This window comes from Plectropomus leopardus, chromosome 1 (genome assembly GCF_008729295.1).
Source record: "Plectropomus leopardus isolate mb chromosome 1, YSFRI_Pleo_2.0, whole genome shotgun sequence".
In the NCBI taxonomy this organism is placed as follows: Eukaryota; Metazoa; Chordata; class Actinopteri; order Perciformes; family Serranidae; genus Plectropomus; species Plectropomus leopardus.
In genome coordinates, this window is record NC_056463.1 from 31,432,805 (window position 1) to 31,460,318 (window position 27,514).

A 27,514-nucleotide genomic window follows, 5' to 3' on the forward strand; every position below is an offset into this window, starting at 1 on the left:
TTGAGTTAGAATTCAGTTCAGCGTCGTTATGCCTCGAGAATCTAGCTGATCATGCGTATCCACAACTAAGGTTGTTTGGTGAGGGAGCTGTGAAGTGCACTTTTGGGTTGGCGACACAGTTTGCAGCCCTCTGAACTATTGCTCTTATGTTTATTCAACTAAAAAATGGATGAAGACAAAGAAATCTGGAATATCAGATTAAAGTCATCCAATAACTTTCTGGAGGCACCAGGGAGCGGGTTTGTTTTGTGGACACACTTGTTTGTTGGTCTCTCTTCCACCACTTAGTTTTGAGAACCGTTGTATTCCTTATAATGGTTAACCTGTGAAGCATTGGCCAAGCTTAGGAGTCTGTCTAGTAACCCAAAATTCTACAGTTTAAGTTTGTGAACATGACAAAGATGGTAGAAAATATCTGTGTATTTAGCATGTTGACATACTCCCATGTGACTTTCCTGGTCTGTTCTTAATTAAGCTGAACACTGGTATTATAAAGGTCCGCCTCCTGTTTGAGGAAAAGCAGTGACTTAAGTATCATATTTCTCCGCAACAGGGTCATACATGAAGTCATGCACAGTTGCTGTACCAAGTCAGATTTCCTTGGGGCATCAGGGGAAGCATTTAAATTCCACATATTCATCTGTAAATATGATGAATCTAAAATAAGCCTGAATTTTGAATGTCAATTGGTCATTTTAATAACCTGCTTATCGAGTTGCATCTTCACATCCTTCGCTTAGCAGCAATATGCTGCAGAGGAGCATAGTAATGCACCCGGTAAAAAAGCATAAATAACAAAATAAAAGCATTACTTCTGGTCCTTGAGTGCAGTGCCAACCTCTTTCAGAATGTTTTACCCTGATGGGTATTAGCCTGCGACCTTCTGCTGCTTTCAAAAAAAGCTGCTTTCTCAAACTGCTTTCCCAAATGCAGTTACACAACATAAACATGAATATACATTATGCCGGAGTTGTTGTCTTTTTTTTCTGTTTTATCCCTTTTTTTTAATGTCCTGTTCATGTTTAATTAGAGAGGCATAATGAAGTGAAGTCACAGCATGCCCCTCCTCTGGAGTGATTGCGGAGGGGGCGGAGGAGGAATCTTAACTTATTTTCACTTCGTTTTCACCTCCTCACATTTCTTCATTTCACATGGGCTGGAAGCGCCTGCGGCGTTCTCTTTCCCTTCTCCAGAGCAAAGTGAATGTGACTTTTCTAAGGGGGTCACAGGATGCCTGGAGGCCTGTGGGTGTTACTGGACTGTTGCCTGCTCTTAGCTTCACTGAGGGGCTTGTCATAGATTTCATCTCCACAGAAATGAGCCGGGGGGCCCTGGCCAGGAGCACAAGCAGCCAACGTTATGAAGGGCCCATGCTGATTATTTCCCTCTGACATCGCATCCTGAGCTTTCCGCATTAATCCCAGACAAAGGCAGCCCTTCAGTGCTGTGCCAGAGCTCAAATTAGGAGCCAGATAATGGCCTTGTTGAGATCCTGCTCTGTTCACCGAGAGGCAGAGCTCCTGTTGAAATCCTCCTCTTCAATATTCCCTCCCTCCTACTTGTTCTTTTCCTGATTAGACCACCTTTCCACCATGTTCGGACTGTGACGGAATTCAGGTGACACAATTTCGCTCCATCCCCCCACAACCCAACCCCCGGCCCCCGTTCTCCCACCTTTAATTTGATGGTGGCTTGGCCGGGCTTGGGCCTGTGCCTGGATGTGGATCGCCATGGGCTGTGAAACTGATAGCCAGTCAAGACTGGAGTGTCTGTCTCCAGCCTGATCTAGTCTGCAGGAGGGAACAAAGGGGGCCTTACAGGGCTCCGCAGGGTGGATTAGTTCCAAGAAGCCAATGGCTGGGGCTGCTGGCTGGCTCGCTGGAAGAGGGCCTGCTGTGGCCCCAGCGGTGGGTCACTGCACAGGCAGGGGCCGCACAGGCACACACACACCGCAAACCCCCCTCCAGCTCAATAGTCCTCAGCTCGAACCCTCCAATCAGCACACACAGGCTTTTGAAGTTTAGCACAGAAGTCAAGGGTGAGCGACGTCGAAAAAGGTGGAGGGATGAAGTGCAACGACAAAGGGCAGATGAAGGAGGATGGCAATGTGGTGAAAGCTCAAATGCCTTAAAAACAATAGCTTGATGATGTTGATACTATTACTATAAACTCTGATTTAAAAGTGTTGAGCTGTTGAAAAGGGATATTTTAATTCTTTGTGTATGTTTTCTTTTTAGGCACTAACAACACTTATGCCTCTATAGATAATACAAGGGTTGGGCATTTTAAGTAACTTCCATTTTGAGTGCTTGCATTAAATTATTATAGAGAACTCAAGTACTCACAAAAAACCCCATTAGAATAGGAATGTGAACTGGCCAACAGTGTGAAACAAGTACAATCTGAGATTTATTTTATGAACACCCATGCTTCAGTTAGCCTATCTAACCATACATTGGAAGTTAACCTGAGAAAAATAAACCATCTTTCTGTGGCTGCCTTAAACATTACATAAGTTTTAAGCTGTGCTGGAGGACTGTCTCCTGAGCTGCTTGCCTTGCAGACAGTTTAATTTTGCCAAATAAGCACGAGTGAACACAGTAGCAGCGGCTAACTTAGCTGTTTAACAGTCCCAACAAACTCAAACCAACAACAAAACGGCACGACCCTGACATTAAACCAATAAATAACCGTTACATAACGTTAGCTGTGATGCTAATGGTTAGCCACGTCAATGTGTATATGCATATTTGTAAGTGTATGTGTGTGCAGATGGACTCTCACCAACTATGCCTGGTGCAGAGCTCGCACTCCTGCAGCAGAAGTCCCATTATAAACAGAGAGAGAAAAAGAGTGACAGCTGTGAGAGGAGTGCTAATACATGATACATACAGCTCTACCATTAAATTTATATATATATATATATATATATATATATATATATATATATATATATATATATATATATATATATATATATATATATATATATATATATATATATATATATATATATATATATATATATATATATATATGTATATATATATATATATATATATATATATATATGTATGTATGTATGTATATGTATATATATATATATATATATATATATATATATATATATATATATATATATATATATATATATATATATATGATGTGTGTGTAAAAAATACTGACGCCCAAATGAGTATTCCAGTATTCATGCCCATCCCCACACATCAAGAAACACTCATCAATATTATAAACTCTTTTTTCTTTAATTTTTGGATGTATTTTGCAGGCTGAACTATCAGTATCTAAACCGTGTTTCTGCGACTAGACAATATTTGTGTACCACATTCAGTTTTATGCTCCTCTATAGCACATCAGTATTTGTACATTGTACAGAGACGGGATAAAAATGGTTTTTAGTTCATTGAATTGGGGATAGAGGACAGTCTGTCAAATTGAGCTTTATTCACAATGATTATTCCATAACGCCCTCTTTATTCTGTCCTTTCACACATTTAACATTATTCCAACACTTTCCTGTTTCATTTCCCCTCATTGATTTTCGTGTGTTATGATCTTCTCTCTTTCCATTTTGGTGCATCTCGACTAAACTGCGTAGCTTCTGTGTTGTTAGCCTCTGAAAGACAGATAGTCGACTCCTCCAGTACATCTAAGGTTAGCTTTAAAGGTTCTGCGATGTAAAATGTGCCTTGACGCACTATGTCCTGCAGTGTTAAACATGCTCAGAGCTTTGAAACATCCTTGACACATTTATGAGCTCAGAGTTATCATCCCGGCACTCAGGCCATTTATCACATCAAAGGAAGAGCTTTGTTTGTTGACGTAAAAGCAACAATATCAGCTAAATTGCCCCAGTTTGTACAGCCACACCGCCTTTCCTCCTATCTGTCTCGACCAGGCGCAATGCAAGGGACAAAGGTAGGCAAGCGATTTAATAGTGAGCACAGTCTATTTTTCCATTTGAATTCATTTCACCTTCTTTCTTTGAGGCTGTAGATCAGAAAGAAGGAGTGAGGCAATAGAGTGAGAGGCATGGGGAGAGAGGGGGGAAAGCACAAGGAAAACTGATGCCCTTTCCTCCAGCTAAATTAACAGGAATCACGTGGAAAACAATCTGAGTCTCCAATGAAGGAGGGAGGGGAGGGGGGGACCATTAAAATTAGCCTGGAGCTATGGACTGCACCCAATATCACTAAAGCTGCACTCACTACAGATGTGGAGGCTGGCTTACAGGCAAACTATGCTCTGTTCTATAGCTACAATTAAAATCAACCTCGCTGCCAAAAAATAGGAGGGGGAAAGAGGGGGTAGAAAGGCAGACATGGAACATCAAAGACAGATTGAAATGTGTAGTCAGTAATAAGAGTGGTCTCCAAGCCCTGAGGTTCTCCACGGTCCCCTTGTTAATGAGAAATTTTGACCTCTGGTTTGTAAGTTAAACTTGTAATCTCGGTTAATGAAGTAAATCAATCCCAACTCGGGAGTGTTCAGTGTCTCTCCCTTTGCCTTCTCCCCCGCCAACCTCCCCTCTGTCCCTCTCTCTTGTGCTTTTCTTCCTCCTTCTCCTGCGTCCCTCCCAGTGTGCCGCCTGGGAGTAAAATACGGCCAGGTCTTCAACCAGACAAACAGGAAACTCGCAGAGCACGAGGGTTCCGGAGCTGGAGGGGGGGGCGTAAGGACTCAGAGGACTAGGACCAACCAGGCTGTTTGGTTAAGAAAGAGACCGGCCAACTGAATGCTAGTAGAAGGGGACAGCGTGGGGGAAACCGCTCGCTCCTCCTCCTCGGCTCTTCTGCCTTTCCATCTTTTTCCCCTCTCTGCCCAAATATGATGGGGGTACTATTTGGTTAAAAAAGTCATGGCTGCTTGTACAAGTGGCAGTACTCACCACATCCTCCTCCTGTTTTTTTTTTTTTTTTTTTTTTTTACCACATCACTCCTTCTTACTTTCTTCTTACTTCTCTCCACAGTGAAACGATACACACAGTGGGAATTTTCAGTGGAAAAGACAGCTAACTTGACCTTCTTTTTTCAGTTTGCATGTTGAGCTCCACTTTTGCAATTAACTATATGGAATCTCATCTTAAATCCACTGGGTGCATTAACATTAACCCCCAATTAGCCGTTGTTTTTATTTATTTCACCACTAAAATAATGCAGGGTGGGATGTGAAATAGAATGCAGTGACTTTAGCGTGACTTATATCGGGCTGTAATGAAGCACAAGGATTCCTGTGTGGGTTCCCCTCCTCTACATACTACATAAATATTATTAAAGAGGGCACAGAGAGGCTGCTATTGGTTTCATAATGTCAAGAAGATTGTAATATTAGTTTGACTTTACGTCTCAAGGCAATTCTGTGTTTCCAGCGAGGACACAAAGGAGACAGAGTCGAGTCTTCGGAATGGTTACAGGGGCTCCTTGGCTGGATGCCATGTGTTCTTAGAGCTTTAACACAGTGCACTTTGCCAACTTTCCCTTCCCCTGCACAATGCAGAGCACAGTGGTACCCACCAGTGGTTAATGCACTATGGTCAGTGGGTTAAAGCATTTAAAATGCAGCTATAGCATTAGCATGAAAAGAAAAGTACATTTGTGTTTTCTTCAGTTGTGTGGGCTACAGTTATCTACATTAGGGAATCCACTTAGCTCTATACTGAAATGCATAAAATACAAAAGACACGCTATAGATAGAACAACACATGACCTGAATTACCTGAAAGTTACCTGGTTTCAACTTTACATAACAGTTACAATCAGTGTGGGGAATAAAATGTTTCTTTCACCAGTGAAAGTGGCTGTATAAAGGTGGCAGTATGCACTCTTAAAGTTTGTGAAAGTTTGTGAAACACGAAGAATAATTTTACTCTGATTAGTTGAGAAGATGCAGTCGAGACACCTGACAGCAGCCTAATATTCCAGTAAATAACAACACTAATTAGATATAGTGCCTGACGAGTGCTTTGACTTTTTCATGGAACAATTCCGTCGTTGCCCCCATCAGATTCACCTGCCAGCGGGTGCTGATTTCCAACCCTGATTACAGGGCATTACATATTACACTTATTACATATCATCTTAATTTACTGCAGCAATGGCACAGAGTATAAACACGCCCTCCCATAAATCAACTTAGCCATCAAAGTTTCAGTGTAAACAGGAGTCTACAGCCACACTAGCAGTTCTGTGAGGCTGTACTTGAGCTAACATACTCATAATGACAATATAGATGATTAGCATGTTTTGTTGTGTCATGTTCACCATCATAATTTAGTTTGTTAGCATGCTAACATTTGGGGTCATAAGCATTAAACTCAAAATATAGCTGAAGCTGTTAGGAATGTCATGAGTTGTGCATCTATTTTGCAGGGAAAAAATAGATGGGAGGAAGTGATTTACATCGGGCTGGGTTTATAGTGGAAACAGACCAACTACACTGTCTTTATTTGAGTTTTAGTCATAGACCAACGCATTGGACAAAATAACAATTTGAAGTCAGATTAGCGCTTGCAGAGATGAGAAGTTAGTGGACCACCAAAATTATTACAATATATCCTGGGGAGGACATGAATGTATGTACAAAATATCATGGCAAACCATCCAGTTGTTTTTGAGACATGTCACTCTAAGCCCAAATCATCAACTCCATGATTCTGTTTTAAGAAAAGTGAGGGGTTCACCAAAGTAATTCGGCTTCATCCTCTGGGAACCATGAATGTGTGTGCTAAAACATCTAGAAGATGTTCAGATATTTTCCAGAATAAGAGAAAACTTTGACCTTCTTGGGTTGCTATAGGAAAAGTCAGGATCGTAGTCATTCATATTCGTCTCCTGGGTACCATGATTATCTGCTCTAAATTTTATAGCAACCTGTCTATTAGTTGTCAAGATATTTAACCAGAACCAAAAGACTGTCATCCTCATGGTGGTGCTAGAGGGAAAGTCAAGAAAGCGCTGAAGTCATTAAGATTCATCCTCTAGGACCATAAATGTCTGTGCAACATTTTGTCTGTCCAGCAGTGGTTCAATATTTCAGTGTGGACCAAAGTGATGGACCGCACTATTGACCAGCTGACATTGACATCCATAGAGTCAACATAGCTTTATGGATGGCGATGTCAGATGCTAAATAGTGCAGAATTAAAAGAAGAATTTTCTCATAAAGAAAATGGGCAGCCTAAAAAAAATAGCTCTTTACATCCTAAAAATCATAGCTCTTTAGTTTGACAAATGTTTTGTGAACGCACAACACACTTTTCCACATGGTTTACCATTTAAATTAAAATCTTTATGGACATGATGGAATAGAGTCAGACAAATGGAGCGTTTTTGTAATTCATTGAATCTCTGAATAGCCTGTTTGTTCCACTGTCTCTGTTTTCTTAACCACTCAGTTTATGTGTGTGTGGCTTGGACTGATGTTTTTTGACTGTAAATTAGACGTGAAGCCTAAAAAAAAAATCACTTTCTGACATGTTTGTATCTTGTTGTTTGCACATGAATCAAAATATGTATAGAATGCAAGCGCCGAAGAGATACCGTAGGAGCCATGATTTTCTGTTGGATCTTGAATATATGGTAGATGTCAACTTGACTCAGCATCACTTGCTTTAATGTCTTCATTCACGGAAAGGGGCTTAGAGAGCTTCCAAGATCAGTAACACAGACGCACACACACACGGGCTCTCCACGTTCCACCACTCATTTAGGTTACATTTTCTAGTTTGTCACACTTAAAGAAATGAGACGGTAATTAAACATTCTCACAGAAAGAATGCAAATTAAAGGTAGATAATAACCAGTCAGACCAGACAAGAAAACCAAGAATTCATTGATTGCAGTAGTCATTGATTGCTGTGATCAGTGAATATTGATGAATTATATTTAGGCTCCATCGAAGTTAATTAATGAGTCTGAATCACAACAATAAATCTCAAGTTGCCCTGAAGAGAGAAAACACTTAAACTAAAGCCTTAAACACAACAAGTCCGGGATGGGCTCGTGGTCCACACCTTGAGCTCCGACTAAGACTGCTATGCATTTTCAGGGCCAAGGATATCAGGGCTTAGTCTAAGCTAAAAAAAATTAAGAAATAATTTTAACCATAGATGATGCAACCCATTTTGGAGGATTCATTTTTGAAAATCCGTTATATTTATACATGTACATAAATGTACACATTAGTGTTAACACTGTAATCTCCCTATTTAGATAAGAACCTCCTATACATCCATATTCATGGCAAAGTAGTGATCCCCCTCATTTCTGCCTTTAAAACTTTGCCCTGAAATAATGGTTAAATATACAGTTTTGACAACAAAGTTGAGCCCCAGGCACTTAAAAGATACCCATCTTAAAGAAATTAATTACCTCCCTTGTTAATCTTGATATAATTAAATTTCTGAAGAATGAAATTTGCTGCCTTTTTTCCCCTCTCCGCCTCGCTGCTATGGAGGCGAGTCGATAATGGCTGGCTCTCTAGCTAGCCTGCTGGCCAGGGACATGGGGACAGCCTAACATCCTGGGCCCCATGCTGTGCTATACCGCGCTGTGCAAACCCACTCTCCTCATCCTACGCCTTCACCACTCACAGGGATAGGCAGAGAAAACGCCTCAATCACTGCTTTGCCATCCTGCGCCTGCTTGTGTTTCCTCCTCATCCTGGAGGAGATTGAAACTCTGGGCCTCCAGATTCTTATCATGTGATAATGTTGTCGAACAGCTCGAGAGTTTTAGAGCGCGGGCGCTGCTAATGAAGTTGTTGACACGGAGCCTCTGAAACTTACATGGTGGAGCCCTGGAGAGCCCTGAGAGTTCTTTGTGTTATGGCTCACTTAAGAAACTCCTGTGTCTTTGTATGACTTACTGTTGTTTTTTATAGGACCTCCTGCGATGCTCTTAGATTTCACCCTGATTACTTTGTGCACAACAGCACCGTGGCATTACCAGGGAACACTGCGTTTTCTTGTCGCTATGTATTTAAGTTTGTTTTCCTTTGACTGTAAGTTTTATGTCAGCTCTATTGTCAGCTGTCAAGGTTTGAGCCTGGGGAAAGAAAGGAGAAAAAGCTGGAAAGGATCTTTCATTAGGAGCTGGCAGGGGGGGCTGAAGAATGCCAAGGAGGGCAGGGGGGAGGTGGTAATATGTACTGAGTAGGCAAAATACTACAACTAGGTGGCAGAAATGCCAACATAGAGAGTACTTTGAGATTTCAGAATCTGATTCAGGACTTTTCGTTGTGGAGGTGTACATTATGAATCCTGTAAGCAGCAGCTTTTTGCTTAAACTTAATACAAAATAATAAGGCACCATTTTTACATTTACTGCATTATAGCTTATCTCTAGCAGTTTTCTCTCTTTTTTGACAAAAACAGAATTTCTTTAATATAACAAACATTTGCAGTGGAATATTCTCTTCACTCATAACATTGATGTCTTTAATAATACATGTGAGAATAGTGAAACCATAATACTGTACAATAGTTGACCGTGGTATGTTTAAGTGATCAAGGTTTCCCACACATATAGTTATTTGTAGCAGCCCACCGCAATTATAACATCTGCTGCCATAAATAGATTTGAGGAGCGCTAATGAAAGATCCATACAGTTTGGTTATTAATTACACAACAATCCCAGAGCGCAGAGAGTACTCTGGGCACAGACGGAGAAGTTCAACGTCAAGTGCATTGAAAGTGAAACTTAACCTTTAATTGCGCTGGGTCTAGAAGTTGGATTGACAGATCAATTGTCCACTCCACGAGTCACAAACTGCTGCTGGAGAATAAAATGACTCAAGGGGAACTCTGCCTGCGCTGCATTTATGTAACCCCAAAAACCTCCGAATTTAGAGGGGGGACACAAAATTATACAGAGGGACACACAGGCATTTTAAAGAAAAAAAAGTTTGCTGTCATCGTCAGCTACCAGCAAACATAAATTCTGTGGGAAAAACTTGCTTTACAAAAACAGCTTTGGTGTAAGTGTCACCCTTTCAACAATTTTAATAACTTTAAATGTCTGTCTAATTATCATGTGCTATAGACAAATATTCATTTAACACATAACCTAATTTATTTTGATAAGTCATTGGGAATTTTAGACTGTTGAGGTCAAATTTAGATTATGTCTTGTGAATATAAATTGTTGACTGGTCCAGCAGCTGGTGATAACTCAATCATGAGTTGATCATTCCCACCCCTAAAACCACTGCTGTTAAGTACCCCCTTTATTCCACTTTAAGCTTTTTACTACATCGCCCAGAAGCTCCTTTTTCTCTTAGCCTCCCACTGGGAGAGGCCCTGTTTCGGCTTCCAGTTACACTTGAACTACCCCTCATAACCTGGACCAACCACCAGCTACTTAACTCGACAGAGATGGTCCATGTAAATGAATTTCTCAAATAACACAGTTTTTATCTGTCCTTTAGTCTAAGAACCATTTATTTCATTGTTTGGTGCTACAATATTGTTGTGATACAGTGTCCTCTATTTTGTCTTATAACGGAAAAACAGAACGACTAAAATTAGCCTCAGAAAATGGTGAAAGAGAACAAACAAGGCGATCCATTAGTGAGGATGGGTTATTGGCTGGCTTGCCTCTTCTCATGGCGGCCCATTAAAAGTGGTAATGTCTGCCTGCAGCAGTGCCTGGGGAAGAAGAAGGAGGCCATGGAAGGCATATTTCACATGCATCAGACACTGGAATTAAATAGACCAATGTTCCCTAAAAAGACTGAAGTACATCTCTTTCTGATGTGCGTCCCGGGCAAAAATTCATTGATCTTAGAATGTCCCTTGGCAATTATAAAATATTAAATCCAAGTCGCACTTTTCGGCTCGGCTTAATTTTTTTTTCCTCGCTTTTCACTGCTTTCCATTTGACCAATTTAGAAAAAAAAGTTAGAAATGGATGGCCATGAAAAAAAAAGGCGCTGATAATAAAGACTGTGCCCACTTTTAGATATCTTTTGTTATGTTTCTGTATTGTTTTTGCGGAACATCTCAGATCATTAAATGGGATGAGGTCCCAGCAAAGCAGAGAGTGCCTGAAATATGTCTTATTACAGCATCAGAGCAGTGTAAACCAGGGCCATATAAATGACTGGTTTTGAAGCACACAAGGGAGTGAAATTTGTATGATATCTTTATTCCTGAGCACAAGGTCTTCTGAGGCTCTGATGCCTGTCTCTGCACTCTGGGGATGACAAATATTTGTCAGCTGCTTTCCATTAGGTCTGTGGCCCCGGTGCTCGCCTCCCTGGCCCCCTTCATGTCCCTCAGAGATTACACAGGGGTCTATAGTTAATTGCCCAAATCATTAAATTTAACATATATTTCAATAAATATAATCAGCCAGCTGTTTGACAAGGTACACAGTTCATTAAATCCCTGTGCTTGTTTGTCCTTTCCCTAATTAAGATTTAGAATCGATCATTGAGTGTGTAATGTACGGTGTAGCTCGGCTTGCACGGGGACTCTCTCTGCTCAAACGAAAAAGGAATGGCATCCGCTTGCTAAAGCTTCACCATTTAGCACACTGACTGCAATGGGAATTAGACATCCTGTGCTAATTAGGGAGGCCAATTAACTGTGAAATTCAGGCATTTTTGACAAATAATCTCAGCAGAATTCAGACATCACCATGCACATGAATGTTATCAGTCCTGAATGGAGAGAGGATGAAGGCTATTGGCTGCAGTGCTGTTTTAGATGCTTGCCTGTTTCGCTGAAAATGTGTGTGTGCTCCCAGTGGTGTGTTGCTTGTGTCAGTTCGCATACACTCTAACCTAATGTCGCACAAATTTATACATGTCCACAAAAATTCATATGGATGATGCCCTACTGTATATTTAGCACTATCAACAATGGATTACATTTGATGGGCTGTTGTTCAGTGTACTAAACCATTGCAATGGTAATAGAGGAAACAATTGTCCCTGAAACGGAGCAGTAGGCTGTGAGAAAAAGAGCTGTAATAAACACAGATTGCAGCTTTTTTACAGTGGAGTGTCACCGGGTCCGGCTCTTGTCTGGCCTTGAAGCAGCAGAACGACAATGTTGCGGTTGCCCATGTTCAGCAGGGCATCTGCCCAGCACTTGACCTCTATTCGTCTTTCCTGAAACAAAGAATTGGCATCACCCGAGAACCTCAATGTCTCTGTGTCTCTCATTCCCATTTTGATTCATGATCACATGTATTTTTTAGATTGCATAAATTATGTATTTTTTGGACTAATGAACACCCTCCACTGATAGAACTTTGGGAGAGTTGTGAATAGCTGGATATGGCCTCTATCACCCGCATCAGTGTTCTGATTACGTGTCATGGTAGTTCTGAGCGGTAGATGTGGTTTGGCTGGAAAAGGACCTGCCTGGCCTTTTGGAGCAATTTTTATACAACAAGGTCCAGAGAGCCACAAAATGTAAACATACCTCCTGGGCTGGCCTGTGTCACTACACACTAGCTTTGTTGTGTGTTCGTGCGCGTATTGAAGTGTGTGCAGTTATGCGTGTGTGGTCTGACTCGTTGACAACTATAAAACAGGCCCCCGCTGTCTTTATTACCTGTCGGGCCTATCCCAACTGCTTTGTTCCTGCGATGCATAGAAACACATTTTAACCGTGCTTGCGTTGGCACTTTCTGTTCAGTTGGAGATAGAAAGGCGCCATTACGCCATGGAAGGCAATGGCTGTGGGTGTATGCTGAAGCTGTTTGGATACCAGGCAGTGCCGGAGGTGTGTTTGCTGGGCGCCGATGGGCAAGTCCTGCAGCTGCCCGCCTCAGGTAAAGGAAGAATTGAGTACTTCCTTTTACAAGATGTGTAATTATTATGGCAGACAAGGGTGTGGATTTAAACCAAGTCAATATGTAGATAAGCGTTATACACACACACACACTCACATACACACACAGCTGCCTAGAAAATGATGCTGTTGTATGTGGTATAATAAAGCAGGTTGCCAAAATGCTGTGCAGGTAGGAAGGAAGCCTTCTGGGCCTGTGGAAGAGGAACCTGATGGGAGGAATGAGGCCTCCAGGAAAGTGCCAGAAAAGCTGTAATGAGGAACTCTTTAGCTGAGTCCAAATTTTGTGATGCTGCCTGCCATTATTACCCCCCAACCCACCTCGAGTACTAATTGACTTTGTGTTATATGATTTTAATTTTGACATTGCAGTGCCAAATGTATCATAACCACGTGAAAATCATTAGACTTTTATGTCTTTCTAATGTTTATCAGAAGAACTACGATTGGTACTGTAATACCTCTTTTCCTACCAAAATGAATCGCAGGGGAACTCACTAAATATGTCCACTATACTCCTTTCCCATTGCCAGTAGACTAGAGCTGTGCACACAGCCCTGCAGCAGATGAGTATGCCTTTCTGTGTATGTGTGTTTTTTTTCTTCTTTTTTTGTATTTTTTATTTTTGGTGTGCCGCATTTGACATCATGAACAGGCTAGAAAAGAGGTCAGTAAATAGTTGAAAGCAGCACAGAGACCAGTGAAAATGTTATGGCGGCTACTTTTTGAAAATATATTTCTTATTTATTCAGTCTCTCAATCTGATGCAGATGCAGATTAATTTTGGATTGACATTTGAGCACTGCTTGGGCAGAGATGGATGGTATTTTGTGTGGGCGTGTCAACAGGTTGTGAATGCAGATTGTAACCTTTCCCATTACATTAAAAATCCAGATGTTAGCAGGTGTTAGCCAGTTTGTTTTTTTTGTAATGGGAAAAGGGGTTTAGTAGTGGTATAAATACTATATATTATTATCTGGTTAAGTTCAATTGACAAATTCAAAAGCCCCAAATGGTAAAAGGAAACATTTATTTCTGAGTAGCTATGAAAACTCAGCTTTTCACCCTGGCAGCTTGTGGGATGAACACAATGACAGTGGGGGTCACGGATGTTCACAGAGGCACTCTGTTTTAAAAAAAATAAATAATAATAATCCAGTAAAGTTTTGGTTCGTCTTTCTGGGCCATCTATATAAAACATTAAACTCTCTTCTTTCCCCAGTAGAGCCTGGATTTTAATCAGACCTGCTCTTCAGACAGCCATTTTCCTGCCTCTTATACTTAGCAGGCGTCACATCAGGTGCTAGGGGACCATTGACAGCAGCGCCGGAACAGAGCCTGTGATGGCTAAATGATGTCAAAAATGGCCCCATTTATGTCAATTTTGAGATCAAGGGGCCAATTCATAGTGCGAACCTCCACTGTAATATTGCTTTCTAACCTCCTCCATCTGCATATCCACTGTGGCCCCTTGGTGCGCTCCGTTTCTTGTAAATGAAATGTGTCACTGCTCATATGAGGATTTATAGCGAAGACTGACAGTTCGGCTCACAGCACATGTCTGCGGAGCAGCAGGATCCGCAGTGCCGCCTTTTGGTCTCTTATCTCATTCTCAAGTCAGTGTCTGTTAGTGCTTCGATCCTGTGTTATTCAGCGCTCCTGCTATTTTGCTAGCCTGCTCTTTTCCCTAATTAGGCCATTTGCAGGATGCGTTCCCCTTAGTGTGGTCATTTATGTTCGATACCACTCTGAACTGATATGCTTTTGTTAACTGGTTGTTCCTATTTGGAGTGTTTCGCAAAGACATCAAAGGGCGGACCACAAGCCTCATTTGGCAACTTCTCCCAGCTATCCATCGGCTGCAAAACACCCCGGTGCCTTGATTATTAACTCAGTCACCACCCTCTCATTCAACTTGAATTAAAAATTAAAAAGCGGCAGAAATGACAGTGCCACACCATTGAAAGTAAAGTGTGCAAAACCAACAAGGGCTCATTAGCGAGTAGTTCTGAAGACAAGCATTCTGACTTGAGACTCATTACACTTCTCCTATTTTAACTCTAATTGGGTTCATTTTATATATGAAACGCCTTGAATATTTAATGTTGAAAAAGTTCTACTTCTGATACTTTATGTAGCCAAAGATACTTGGCCTTCGTTAATTGTCCAGGTTATCAGGGAAGCTTTTAGCGATTCCTCCGCTGCTTTGCTTTCCCCATAGAAAACCAGAGAGGAAAGACATTGAACACATCCTTTGGTGGATTATTGATTGGATCAGGATCTTCACACAAATAACTCTGATTTACAAATAACAACAAAAGTATCATCTGCATTGTTTTATACCAGCTGCAGCTGTACTATTCTGATTGTAGACAATAGGACTTTCTATTCACTAAATAGATGATAATAACCAATATGTGAACAAAATGTTATTACCGCACAATCCTACATGCTGTTGCAAACCTAAGCTACAAACACCCAGCTAACAAAGCCTTTGTAGTATTTAACAAGTTGCTCAGCTAGCCAGGCTTAGAGCATTTTAATTAAACAGATTCAAAACAATGTTATGGTTTCTTCATCTGGTTGCCTTCACACAATCTTTTGTTTCTCTCAGGTTGAAAAGAAAGAGAGAAAAAGAAAGAGCGGGGAGAAAAAAGCCAACATTGTGTTTCCAGGCAGGAAAGTTTGAAGTTCTTTGTTTGGAAGCAAGGTTCCGGGTGCAGCACACTGTTTAGCTCGGTGACCCTGTGACTGTCTTCTGAGGAATTGTATGAGCAGCCCTGCAGAATAGTGCTCCAGGGTCAGCTTTCATCTTAGTAGTAACCTGTGGACTTTGAAACTCAGGGCGATGGAATTGCAGCTTTGTCAGTACACTACTAATTAGAAAATTCCTGACCTCGAGCAAGATGTTTTAATTATGTGTTGTGTCAACGAGTTTGCAGATTTAATCCACCGTTGATACACACTCAAGTGTGCAAACTGTGTCGCACGTTGTAGTAGATCAAGTGGAATGGTGAAGGGGGATTTTTTTTTTTCACTCCATCTCTCTCTGCCCCATATAACCTTACGCCTCTCCTGCACCGTGTTTGTAAAGAGCCATCACATGCTTAAGTAGCCAAATTAGACGTGGAGTTAATGTGTTAGTTCGTGAAAAAGCTGGTCTGATTCGCCTTGGTTTGTGGGAGGCTGAAAAATGTGACAGTATTGTGCTGGGTGTGAGCTCTCTGTTGCAGTGAGTCAGTGTGAGGGAAGGCAGGAAGGGGTTAAACAGAAATTGAGCGGGGATGCTGGGGGCAGCAGTGCTGCAGAACATAGCAGTGTTCGTGCGAAGGCAAGTCATTTCCCGAAACACTGCAGACACATGGCCTGCGGCGCTCTAAAACCTTTGGAGACCAAAATGGCTTGCAGGAGTTAGAAGTAATAAGGTGTTTTTTTGCCTTCTTTCTCCTTGACTGAAATTCTGCACGGTTGCTATGCATTGCCATGGAGCTGTGTAGCTGTTTTTATGGTTTATGTGGGTATTAAGATGCTCTGCAACTGGCCATTTTTGAGATTTGTTGTTCTTTAGCTGTGAAGCAAATGGAAGTTGTTTGTTTTGAAAGTAATTCCTTCATTTTTTTTGCCATGATCAAAATGCTAGACCTCACTCTTATCCCTTTGTATTTTCCCCTTTATTCTTTCTGCTGTTCACAAAATGACAAATTAACAGAAGCACGTATGAGACAAGAAAAAACAGATAAAGCAAATGTGTTCCACTCGCCTCCTTTTTTTAAAAAAAAAAAAAAAAGGTGACAATGGCAGCCTCTTGTTTAGGATTTTCACAGAAAAGGAACCTGTGACGTGAACAAAGGCCGTCTGTGTTGGGGCATGAACATAAAGCTGTGGTATTAGTCCATCCTGACCCCCCTGATTATCAGTGTGCTGAACCAAAACCCTTTTCATCCTTTCCCCTGGTTCTGTTAATCTTGGCTGCCTTGTCTGCTTCAAAGAGAGGCTCCAGCATATAATCTGGCTATGTACATCTGTGAATTATTATTCTAATTCTTTATACGTTTATTAGAGCTGAATAAACTCCACATCAAATACATCACTCGGGCAATGTCAGAAAGCCCGGGGCAAATCAGCCGACATCTGTTAACTCTTTCAAAATGGCCTCATCCAGCATGTCTGTGGGCGTAGAGGAGCGAGAGAAAGGAGAGGCGAGAGAGAGAGAGAGAGAGAGAGAGAGAGAAAGTCTCTGTTGCTGATTAATGGCGGCCGTAGGAGAGGCGTTTCAGGCCGAGTGTGGAGATGAAGCGGGGCCGCACTCCCACGGCTGGGCTCCACACTGTAAACACTGTGAAGGGACGAGGCGGCGTTCCCCAACTGAAATGCGGCGTGGAGGAGAACATGTGGGAAAGCTTTGCTTCCTGGCACATAGTCAGTCATCCAGTCAGTCAGTCAGTCCTTCAGTCAGTAAATTAGTCAGCCAGTCAGTGAGTCAGTCAGGCCCTCAGCCAGTCAGCCAAACAGCCAGTTCTTCAGTTAGTCCGTCAGTCAGCAGATCAGGACATCAGCGAGTCCTAAATGAGTTTGTCAGTCAGGTACCTCTGATGAGGGGAGGTCCATAAGGAGCACCCCAGCACCTGCAAGCCACTTTAAAGGTTCCAATTGCACTAATACAACTAGACCAGCGAGTTATGGCTGGCAGCATGCCACAGTGGTCAGCATCATACCAAAAATTCATCAGTATTTGACTACTGGCTGCTGCCAATTTCCATGCTGGCTTCAACTTTTTAAAAAAACACCACCTGGTTCAGCTTTTGCTTCACTTCTTTGTTTAGCTTGTCAACAGTCTGTCTCTGTTGTGCTATATATGTCCTCCTTGCCTGGAGCATAGACTTTAGAGTTTAAACGGATTTTTTAGCATCAAAGTAATAACAACAAAAGAGTAATGTTGCATCATGAACAGCTTATCTATTCCTCCACCAACATGGGGCTAGTCTTTATCCTTCAGTATGAATGCTGAGCAATGTTCCCCCCTCCCCAGTTTTAGTTAACACGGTGTGTTAGCCTGGGTGTTGTCACATATCAGTACATGCAGTACATGTGTGTGTGTTCCCCTACCACGCAGCCCGTCTGCAACTTGTGCTGTGAGGAGTGGAGTGCTGAGACAGCAGGTTGGCCTGTGCAGGGCCGAGCAGCTCTGTGTGCCTGGCAAAGTGGGCCATTAACCCACCGCCCTAAGGTGTGACCTGGGCCAAATCCAATATTGGCTCCGGCATCAAGGCACAGGTGCCACTCAGGGTTCAAAGCCACAGATCAGCAAGAACCCCACCACCCCTCCTGCCCCAACCCCCCTTTCCCTTCTCAAACAATAAAGGACTGAATGTAAATTCCTCAAGACACCTACAAGCATCGCTGCTGCCGCTGCACAATCGGAGACAGGAAGTCAAAAGCAGAGAGAGAGTAAGAAAGAGAGAGAGAGAGGGAGAGAGGGCAAAAACCTACATTATTAATCAAAAGTAAATTTAGCAAAATAGGAATTAATTTTAGTCCTCTGAAGCTTGAGGTGAATGTTGCTGGTCATTGAAGGGTCGAAACATGAAAGTGTGACCTTCTGACTTTGTCCTTCAGACTCAGATTTTCCCTGTAGCTCTGAGTATAAGCGACATATTAACCAATGGACAGCCACCCAGTTACTCCAATAACAAATACTAGCACATAAAGGTTCAAATCGGGATGGTTTAAAGAGAAGTTCTGAATGTGTGTGATGTTCAGGAGCTTCTTTTCATTTCAAGCTTTTTATATGTTTGTGGGGGCAAGCTTTTATGGATCCCAGGATGTCATGTGACTTGCAGTTCTGACTGTGGACATTATAAAGGCTGACTTTTTCAATTGTCCCTCCATCAGCTCCACTAAATTTGTGCAAAATAACACAAGCGTATCCTATCACGTATTGTGCATTTTGTGATTGGCATTGGACGGTGATGGCATGTGGCCGCAGGTCACTCATGGGGATGGGAAATCAACTCATCACTCTCTTCCTGTTCACTGTGCTGGTGGCCAGTTGAGGTTTTCAAATGTAATCACCTGTAAACACTAAGGAAAAGTAGGAGAAATTGGGTGCCAGCTATGATTTCCAACCACATGGACAAGCAAGACCATCTCTGCTTCCATCTCCCCTCAGTGGTGGAGTCACTGTAGCAAGCGTGGAAGAATTTAACACCAGCTGCAATACCAGCCACGTGGATTTTCTCTGCCAAGCATCCTGCTCGCTGTTGTACAGGTGTTGTTTGATAAACTGGATGACCTCCACGCTGGCATCAGTTTGGAACCGGATATTAGGAAGTTTAACGTCAAAGCTGCACTGCAACATGGCTAAGTCCTTAAATACCAGACAGCACCATTCAACCAGCTGACTGCCTGTCAATATGTCAGTCTGACAGAGCAGAGTCTGGAGCAAATTCTGGGACATCAACGTCACCAGTAACATCAATGGATTCACTTGGTCTGTGGTGGATTTAAATTGTAGCACAACAAAAGCTAATGTACCCAAAACTACAGTTTAATCATTCCACCATCAGAAAGCATGATTACCAGAACCATTTGGGATGCCGTAAACACACACACACTGCAGCTCATTGTGAAACATGGACAATAATAAAGCAGCAGCCCACAATGTAAAAAGAGCCAAAAAATTGACAAAATTACAACGTACAAGTTGAAGGAACTAATGGGGATTACATTTTATTGTAATTGTACTTTGTATAATTTCATGCAACGAGTTGATCAGTGGATTTGTAGATAATTGCTAAAATGTGCAATAAACCATGGGTGGAAATAGTCCTCCACAAATACGCTTCTACTCCTGTTAGAGTAACGATTACTAAAAGTTCCAAGCTGTTATATTGAAATTACTTTGCATATTTAAGACACTGTATTTATGAGCAGTTGATAATGGAGTAAGATTTTCAGCAGAAACATGTAGGGTTGGACTTTTTTTTAGGATTTGAAGACAGTAAGTAGAAATACTGAATAATCCCAGCCTTGTCCTTTTTATTTATCATTTGCTGTGGAAAACTTCTTCAATTATTGGCAAGTTTCATCATTTATAAGTAACCCTCTTATAGTTGCGTATATCATGACTTCATTACACTTGAGACAAGGCTGGAATATTTAGGTATAATTTTAAATAAATTGTGATTATTGAAATTTCAGTGGTTTTTTTTTGAGTGTCAGAACGAGCACTGGTGAAATTTGTAATGTATTTCTGTTTTTCCTTGAGTCTGTCAGACTGCAGTTTGTTATACTAATTGTCAGCTATACAAGCACACTGAGGCTTCCTCTTTCTGCCCTTGTGTGCATGAACATGTGTGTGTGGGAAACCATGGGAGGGTAAATTAGTGTAAAGTCATGTGTCTGGCCCACTGGCACGTTGTCATGTATGTCAACAAAATGCGGCTGAAGACCAGAGCCAGTAAGGAGGCTTTATTACTGACATCCTCTCCTCTCCTCTCCTCTCCTCTCCTCTCCTCTCCTCCTCCCCTCCCCTCCCCTCCCCCTCCCCTCCCCTCCCCTCCCCTCCCCTCTCCTCCCTCTCCTCTCCTCCTCTCCTCCTCCTCTCCTCTCCTCTCCTCTCCCCCTCTCCTCTCCTCTCCTCTCCTCTCCTCTCTCTCCTCCTCTCCTCTCCTCCTCTCCTCTCCTCTCTCTCCTCTCTCTCCTCCTCCCCTCTCCTCTCCTCTCCTCTCCTCTCCTCTCCTCTCCTCCTCCCTCTCCTCCTCTCCTCTCCTCTCCTCTCCTCTCCTCCCTCCTCCTCTCTCCTCTCTCTCCTCTCCTCCTCCTCTCCTCTCCTCCCCTCTCCTCTCCTCTCCTCTCCTCAGGTTCTATCCACTGCGCTCTCTCTCCCTCTCTCTCTGTTTTTCTCTCTGTCCCCCGCTCCAAACAAGTCAAATGTCTGAAGAGATGTATCGAAGTATCCCTGCGCGTTCTGTACGATGGATATGTCATATGACATAATGCCTCCGAGCGCCCATCACAGATAAAATGACAGATGCTGTTTTTTGCCTCATGGATCTTTCTTGGCCAAGCTGATTTTGAGACTTTCGGTTGCCCCCTCCGCCTCTGCTCGCCTGCTTTTTCTCTCCTTCTCACTTTTTCTTTTCATCCACTGTGACCTTACAAAGCCTGCCATTTTGTTTTTCATTGAATTTCAGACACAATTACTGTGTAATTGCTGGCGACAGGGAAAGCGTGGTTGTTGATGTCTCGCTTTCCTTTTTAACTGACACTCAGCCATCTGCTTTGTTTAGCATCGGTGTTTACCCCTCCCATCCCCGCTCCCTCCTCCACAACATGATTTTCTGCGTGTGCTGGCGAGAGGGATCGGTCTCCATAGATACCGACAACAACATCCCCATGTTTGGGTTGCTGGCATGTGGAGGGCATATAAAGACGGAGGGGAGAGGAGAGGCAGCGTTGAGTGAATTCCTGGACGAGCACTGACCTTTCTGCCTGTATTTGGATCACTTAAGGCTGCCCCTGTCACTAAAGGGAATGAGGCATTCTGAAAGCTGTGGCGCACTACCTGAACAGCGATATCTGGCTATGCTTACTGTCTATCTCCTCCCCACCATCAACCACTGCGGCGACAGCACCACCCCAGCACCGACTGCCTGTGGCTACCACTGCCCATCCGTCCAGGTGGATGGATGGCTTTGATTGGTAGAATCTGTGGCCCTGTCGCTGGGCTTACGTGTGAGTGGCAGTAATTGGCATGGCAGTAGGCAGGCTCATCTTTCACATGTGGTCAGCCATGATTGACCTGATTAGGTTGGGGTCGCTCCCCAAAGTGAGGGTCTGGTGTGCCCTACGGGTGCGAGGAGCTGGCTTTACCCACTTGCTCCTTATCCCGCGGCCTCTCCCAGCATGTAAGCATTACTGACCAGAGACCAGTGCTGGACTGGGATAATGATTCAGGCCTAGACTCTAACTGGAACCAATGCCAATTCTGAAACATTCACAACAGACCACATATACTGTCACCCCTTTATTGTAATATATCTTCTGTTTACTGTTTAGGCCAGTAACATATAATCTAGTGTCATTACTACATACATAAACTGCTCCAACAAACTTCTGAAACAGACAAGTGTTTTTTCTTTGTGTTAGACAGTCGCATTTTCTTAATTAAAGCTACTGAAATTAATGTTCTTATTAGGGCTGTCAGCGTGTTAATCACAATGTGATTAAGGTCCGTACATAACGTGCTTTTTTTTTTTTAAAACTATGTTAATTGCTGGTTGACATTCCTGTCTTTAAGAGGCTGTACTGAGCCGAGTTTTAAAGCGAGATGATACTGATCATACCGGTAGCGTATGAAACTAGAAGATCTCAGGAATTCAGCGGTAACCTTCGGTGGCCATTAGAGTAACTGCAGTCTTTGGCACTTCTGCTTTGGCTTAATGTCTCAGCCCAGGAGGTTGTTGTTGCTTGATGCTAACCCAAGCAGCAGCTATGTGTGAGGGGCATAAACAGAGGCTTCGGTTAGCCCTATTCCTGCTTTTTTTTACCATACTGGGGGGATCAACATACCTAATAGAGACATGGTTTGGGAGGGGCCAGAGAATTGCGCTTCCAAATGCAAACGTACAAGCTAAACTTTCAAATTTTAAAGTTCACACCTACAGGCTAATTTAACACAGAATATTAATTGTTTAACTCTTTGAAACCAGAGCAAATTAGCTTGATTTATTTCAAAAACAAGGTGAGTAGGCAATGAGCAACAAAGAATAAATGACCCCCGTAATTAGCAAATAATTTGTAAAAAGTGGAAGACAATTACCTGTAAATTAGTATAAATAAATAAATGAATGAGAACAAAAAATAATGCAACAAAGCCAGACAAGAAAGGCCCTGGAAAAAGGGGTTGAAAACATATATAACAATTATGTAACTGAATTTTATTCGTATGTATAGTTTTTTTCTATATACCTAGGCATTTTTTCCAAACTTTTTTAAAAATTATTTTCTACTAATTGTTTCCAATTTGTGGAATATTTCTTGCCAAGTTGTTCATTGTGTTTTTCCCATGTTTTTGAAAAAAAAAAAAAAAATCACACCAATTTGCTCAGGGTTCAAAGAGTTAAAAAGTCACAACACATAACGTGACTAGGTTTACATTGAAAAATAATATTTTTTGTGTGTAGCTTTTCTTGAACACTTTTGAACACTGGCCTGATACTCTGGCCTATCAGCTGCTCAGGCCACCGGGAATTCTCCTGGTGCTCCCAAAGGCTGGTGCAGGTCCTGCCAGAGATGGTAGATGTGGTTGAGGTAAATTGGCGGTAACAGTGGCCTGGCTACCCTCACTCACCACGCAGCGTCCAGGGGTCAGAGAGTGTACAGAGGGAAATTTGAGACAAAGCACCGTCATACAGTGTACACAAAGACAAGCATATGAGGGGGCGGGTGCTGGAGGGACTTTGGTTTGGTTCTTGTAAATCCATACCCATCATATGTTTGCAATTAAGGCCTGTCTGTGCTGTGTGTTTACAGAGTGGTGCAATCAATGTAATTGTGAGAGGGTGTTCCTGACTGAAATGTCTGTCTTATTTCTCTCTGCCTGGGTTCAAGTGGGCACTTGCTGGATTTTTGTCCTAGTGTTTCTCATTTCCAAATGTAAATGCATCCCTTGATTTGTATCAGCCTCTGTATACACTCCCTTTTTTTATCGTTCTCATTTTTCCTGGATCAAATACAAACAACAAGGGCTCCATTTCAGAGTCGGACGTCAGCTAAGATCTATGTCAGCAGCGTTGTTCATTTAGAGGGAAAATCTATTCATATTCAGGGCAATGCAAAGAGCCATACAACACGGTTAAATAGAAATGATAGTTTCCTTTCTGTTGGAGCGCAGCGCCAATGTTTTTTTTTTTTTTCGGCTTCGTGTTCAGCTAGTTTAAGAAAAAAAAATCTCAGAACACGGCTGCACCTGAAGATCTGGACGTTATTAGTGCATCTTTTTGATCTCATTCATGCTCTGCAAGCGGGATTACTTTTCCTAATTGAAGGTGTATACTTGCTTAGAGGCCACAACATTCCTTACTATTGATACTGTCAATGTGTTAGCCATTCAACAACGATTACTTCAGTGGGAAATTAGAAACACAGCATTGCTTACTTTTGAACTGTTACTATGTTTCACCATGGAAACTATCCCTTCAGCTGCGCCACACACACAAGATCTTTTCTTTCACTGAAGGCAAAGCGGGAACAAATTGGCTTAAAAAGAGAAAGTGCAAAACACACAGAGAAAATAAGGTTAATGAAACCTCAGGAACTTAACAGTCTTGGCTGTTTCTAATAAAGAGCACAATAATTTTATTTTCAGTTCATCTGAAAACTCATATGCACAAAAAGCATGATACATGAAGTCACATTCTCGATGAAGTCGGCACAAGCAGTTAGAGTGCAGTGGGATCAGTGTGTTGTGATGGTGACTATAGTGTGTCGATGACCTCTGTCGATTAATATGAAGCATCCTCGCAGGTGTAAAGCTCTAAGCTGAAATATTCCCTCCTGTCCCCTGATTAGTTTCAGGGTTCCTACACATCTTTGGAAGAGGGTAATCCTTTCATGTCTGGAAGAATTTTGTTAATGGACAAAAACAAGACTCTGAGCCAACGGCCATGCCAGAAGGCCCTGTGAGGCTTTACTTAGGCACAGCAGGCAAGGCAAGGCAGCTTTATTTGTATATCACATTTCATACAACAGGGCACTTCAAAGTACTTTGCAGAGTAATTAAACATATAACATAATAAAGGATACAGATTTACAGTAAAGGAGTAAAGAGATAAGATATACATTAAATTGAATTACTAAATGATTTAAAAACCCCGTTGGAACGGAGTTCGGTCCACGAGCAGGGGCCCTTCTGTGCGGAGTTTGCATGTTCTCCCCGTGTCTGCGTGGGTTCTCTCCGGGGTCTCCGGCTTCCTCCCACAGTCCAAAGACGTGCAGCTCAGGTTGATTGGTGACTCTAAATTGCCCTTAGGTGTGACTGTGAGCGTGAAAGGTTGTCTGTCTATATGTGTCGGCCCTGCGATAGTCTGGCGACCTGTCCAGGGTGTACCCCGCCTTCCGCCTGATGACGGCTGGGATTGGCTCCCCCCCCCCCGCGACCCTTGCGAGGACAAGTTTCTGTTTTTATACTCATTATTAAAAACATCACTTTTCACAATGGCAAACAGGGTGTTCTGTTTATTCCAAGCACAGCATTGTGAACAAAATGAATGTAGGTTAAATCATTGTCATGCTATACTATATAAAGGTAATATTAATAATTGGCAATTATGGACTTGTAAATGTAAAATGTTAAAGAAACAGTTTAAAGTTACCCATCTAACCTTTTGACCTCTCCATTGTCTCCAGGTTTCAGGCAGCACAGCGGGCTCCCTGGCCAGCTCCTCCACCCCGTCCACCTCATCGCGCCAGTACACACGGCAACGCATCACTCGCGTCAACCTCAGGGACTTAATTTTCTACATGGAGCAGGAGAGAGAGACCGCCCACTCCCTCCTCCTTTACCGTGCCCTGCTCAAGTAGCCTCTGCTCCGCTCAGCGCCCACCTCAACCTCCTCCTCCTTCCCAGCCACGTGCCTTCAGATCAGGTCTAAATGTTTCAGCTCTGTGTCTCCATATGTACTGTAGTGACGTTTGATGTAGCTTTTAATAAGAAGAAAGAGAAAGAGAGAGAGAGAGAGAGAAAAAAACACAAAAATAAAACTATTTTGGTTTATTCTCTATTTAGATTCACGGTGTGTAGTTAGATCATTCAGTTTAAAGGCCATATCAAACTCTTTGTGTTCGATTTTTTTTAAAGGAACAAAGTGGTTTTGGTGTCGCAGGACTTGACCCAGAGCTTGTTCCATGTATGTCAGGTAGCTATTTATTTGACGGCAGTAGCTTCAATAAACCACCTCAAAGTAAGGATTATTTTGGCAAAGAGAATTATGTTCACACCTCGATACAGCCTACGATATTCTCCATGAGCTATTTGTTGAACGCAGTTCAATGAATGTAGTTTAGCTGAACTCAATTAATGAGAGACTTTACTGGTTTCTATACCGAGACATCGTTATGAAACATTAGGATTCCAAATAACAGCATCACGTTCAATTTCCCCACCGTATGTGTAAATAGTTCTTATTGAATTATTTTACAGCATGTATATTTTTATCACATGTAAGCTTTGTAAGAAAAGGAATAACCCATGTGTCGATATTATGAAACCTGATGTTTTGTAAAACCATGTGCTTTGAATGAGTCAGAATTAGAAAGTTTATTCTGTTCGCCTGTAGAGTATTTGTTATAAGGCAGGGTCCTCATGACCCTTCTGCAAAGGTCATTAGACAAAATCATGATAGCACGATGAAGCCAGTTTTTGATTGGTCACCTTCTCAGTGTTTTTTTTTTTTGTTGTTGTTGTTTTTTTTTACCAGCCCCAACGTGAACTTTGTTTTTATAAATGTTTGTACGTTGTGTTCACCTCATGCTCATGCTCACCTCAAATATGTAATATTGTAGGTTGGGTGGTGACTGGGGAGAGTGAAACCTCGGAACAAAACATTCCTTCATTTTTTTTCCTCTCTGTTTTATTCGTGCATTAATGATATTTTAAAAAAAGAAAGAAAAAAAAGTACAGTTTCAAAATATTCTCAATTTTGCTGGTTGCCCCCCCTCAGCCCCAACCTACATGGATAATGACTGAAAGACAAAAGCACTTACACCTGATTTTGACCCAAAATTAGATCTTACAGCTGTAAAGTAATGTAAAACTATAGAATGAAGCAGCCTAAAATTAATTTCTACATTTTTCCCATATTGTTTCTGTGTTTGTATCACAGATTGAAGAGAGGAATGGGATAAACGCCTGCTTTTTATATGTCGTATTGCATTGTCGCCTTTTTGTTGTTGTTTTTTACAAATCCTTATTGAGTCATGTAATATTGTCCAATGTGTATTTCTGTTTGTTTTTTTCTATTTAACTAAATATCTTGGCCTCTATGCAGCTTCTCTTGTCATATTGAAATTTATTTAAATATTGGTGACATTTGGAACAATTGTTGTGCATTGTACATTTGGACAGCACTTTTTTTTATATCTATTTTATCTGACAACTGAAAGCTGTCACTGTATTATAGCAAAGAAATGACTCTTTTAAGTAGTAAACAGTATTGCCAACTTCTGTCTAAAGACAGTTATTTTTAACAATTAATATATTTTCATTTTCTTTTTTTGTTTGGGATTGGCTTTTATGCGCAACACATTTTCATAAATTTTATCTCCAAAATACCATGTTTTAAAAACAAGCACAACAATATTGATTGTGGTGATTTCAAATGATTTTATTAGTGATTTCTATGGTTTCTGGTGGTTTCACAGGAGGACATTTCTACTACTACTACTACAGCTTTTTAGCCAAAATATTAGGACAATATTACTGATGTAAACAGATGGGGGAAATAACATTTCAATGTAAGGATGATTTGTAAATATTGTTTACAAAACTATGTGTTTATTAGAACCACGTTATTTTTGGTAAACTCTTGTACATATCTTGAAAATTTCCTGTTTGTGTGAAAAAAACAATACTTATGTATTTGTACCTATTTTGTAAAGGAATAAATAAGCTGTTTACTAAACTGAA

At 41.7% G+C, this 27,514-nt stretch overlaps 1 protein-coding gene across 1 annotated transcript in view; it reads left to right on the forward strand.

Moving 5' to 3' along the window:
* Positions 1 to 27,137, forward strand: part of LOC121940967 (transcription initiation factor TFIID subunit 4-like) — a 103,440-nt gene extending 76,303 nt beyond the window's left edge. Inside the window, exon 14 of the mRNA XM_042483653.1 lies at positions 25,237 to 27,137. Coding sequence (XP_042339587.1) covers positions 25,237 to 25,410 — 174 coding nt within the window. The 3' untranslated portion in view covers positions 25,411 to 27,137. The remainder of the gene's footprint in view (positions 1 to 25,236) is intronic.
* The last annotated feature ends 377 nt before the right edge of the window (positions 27,138 to 27,514 follow it).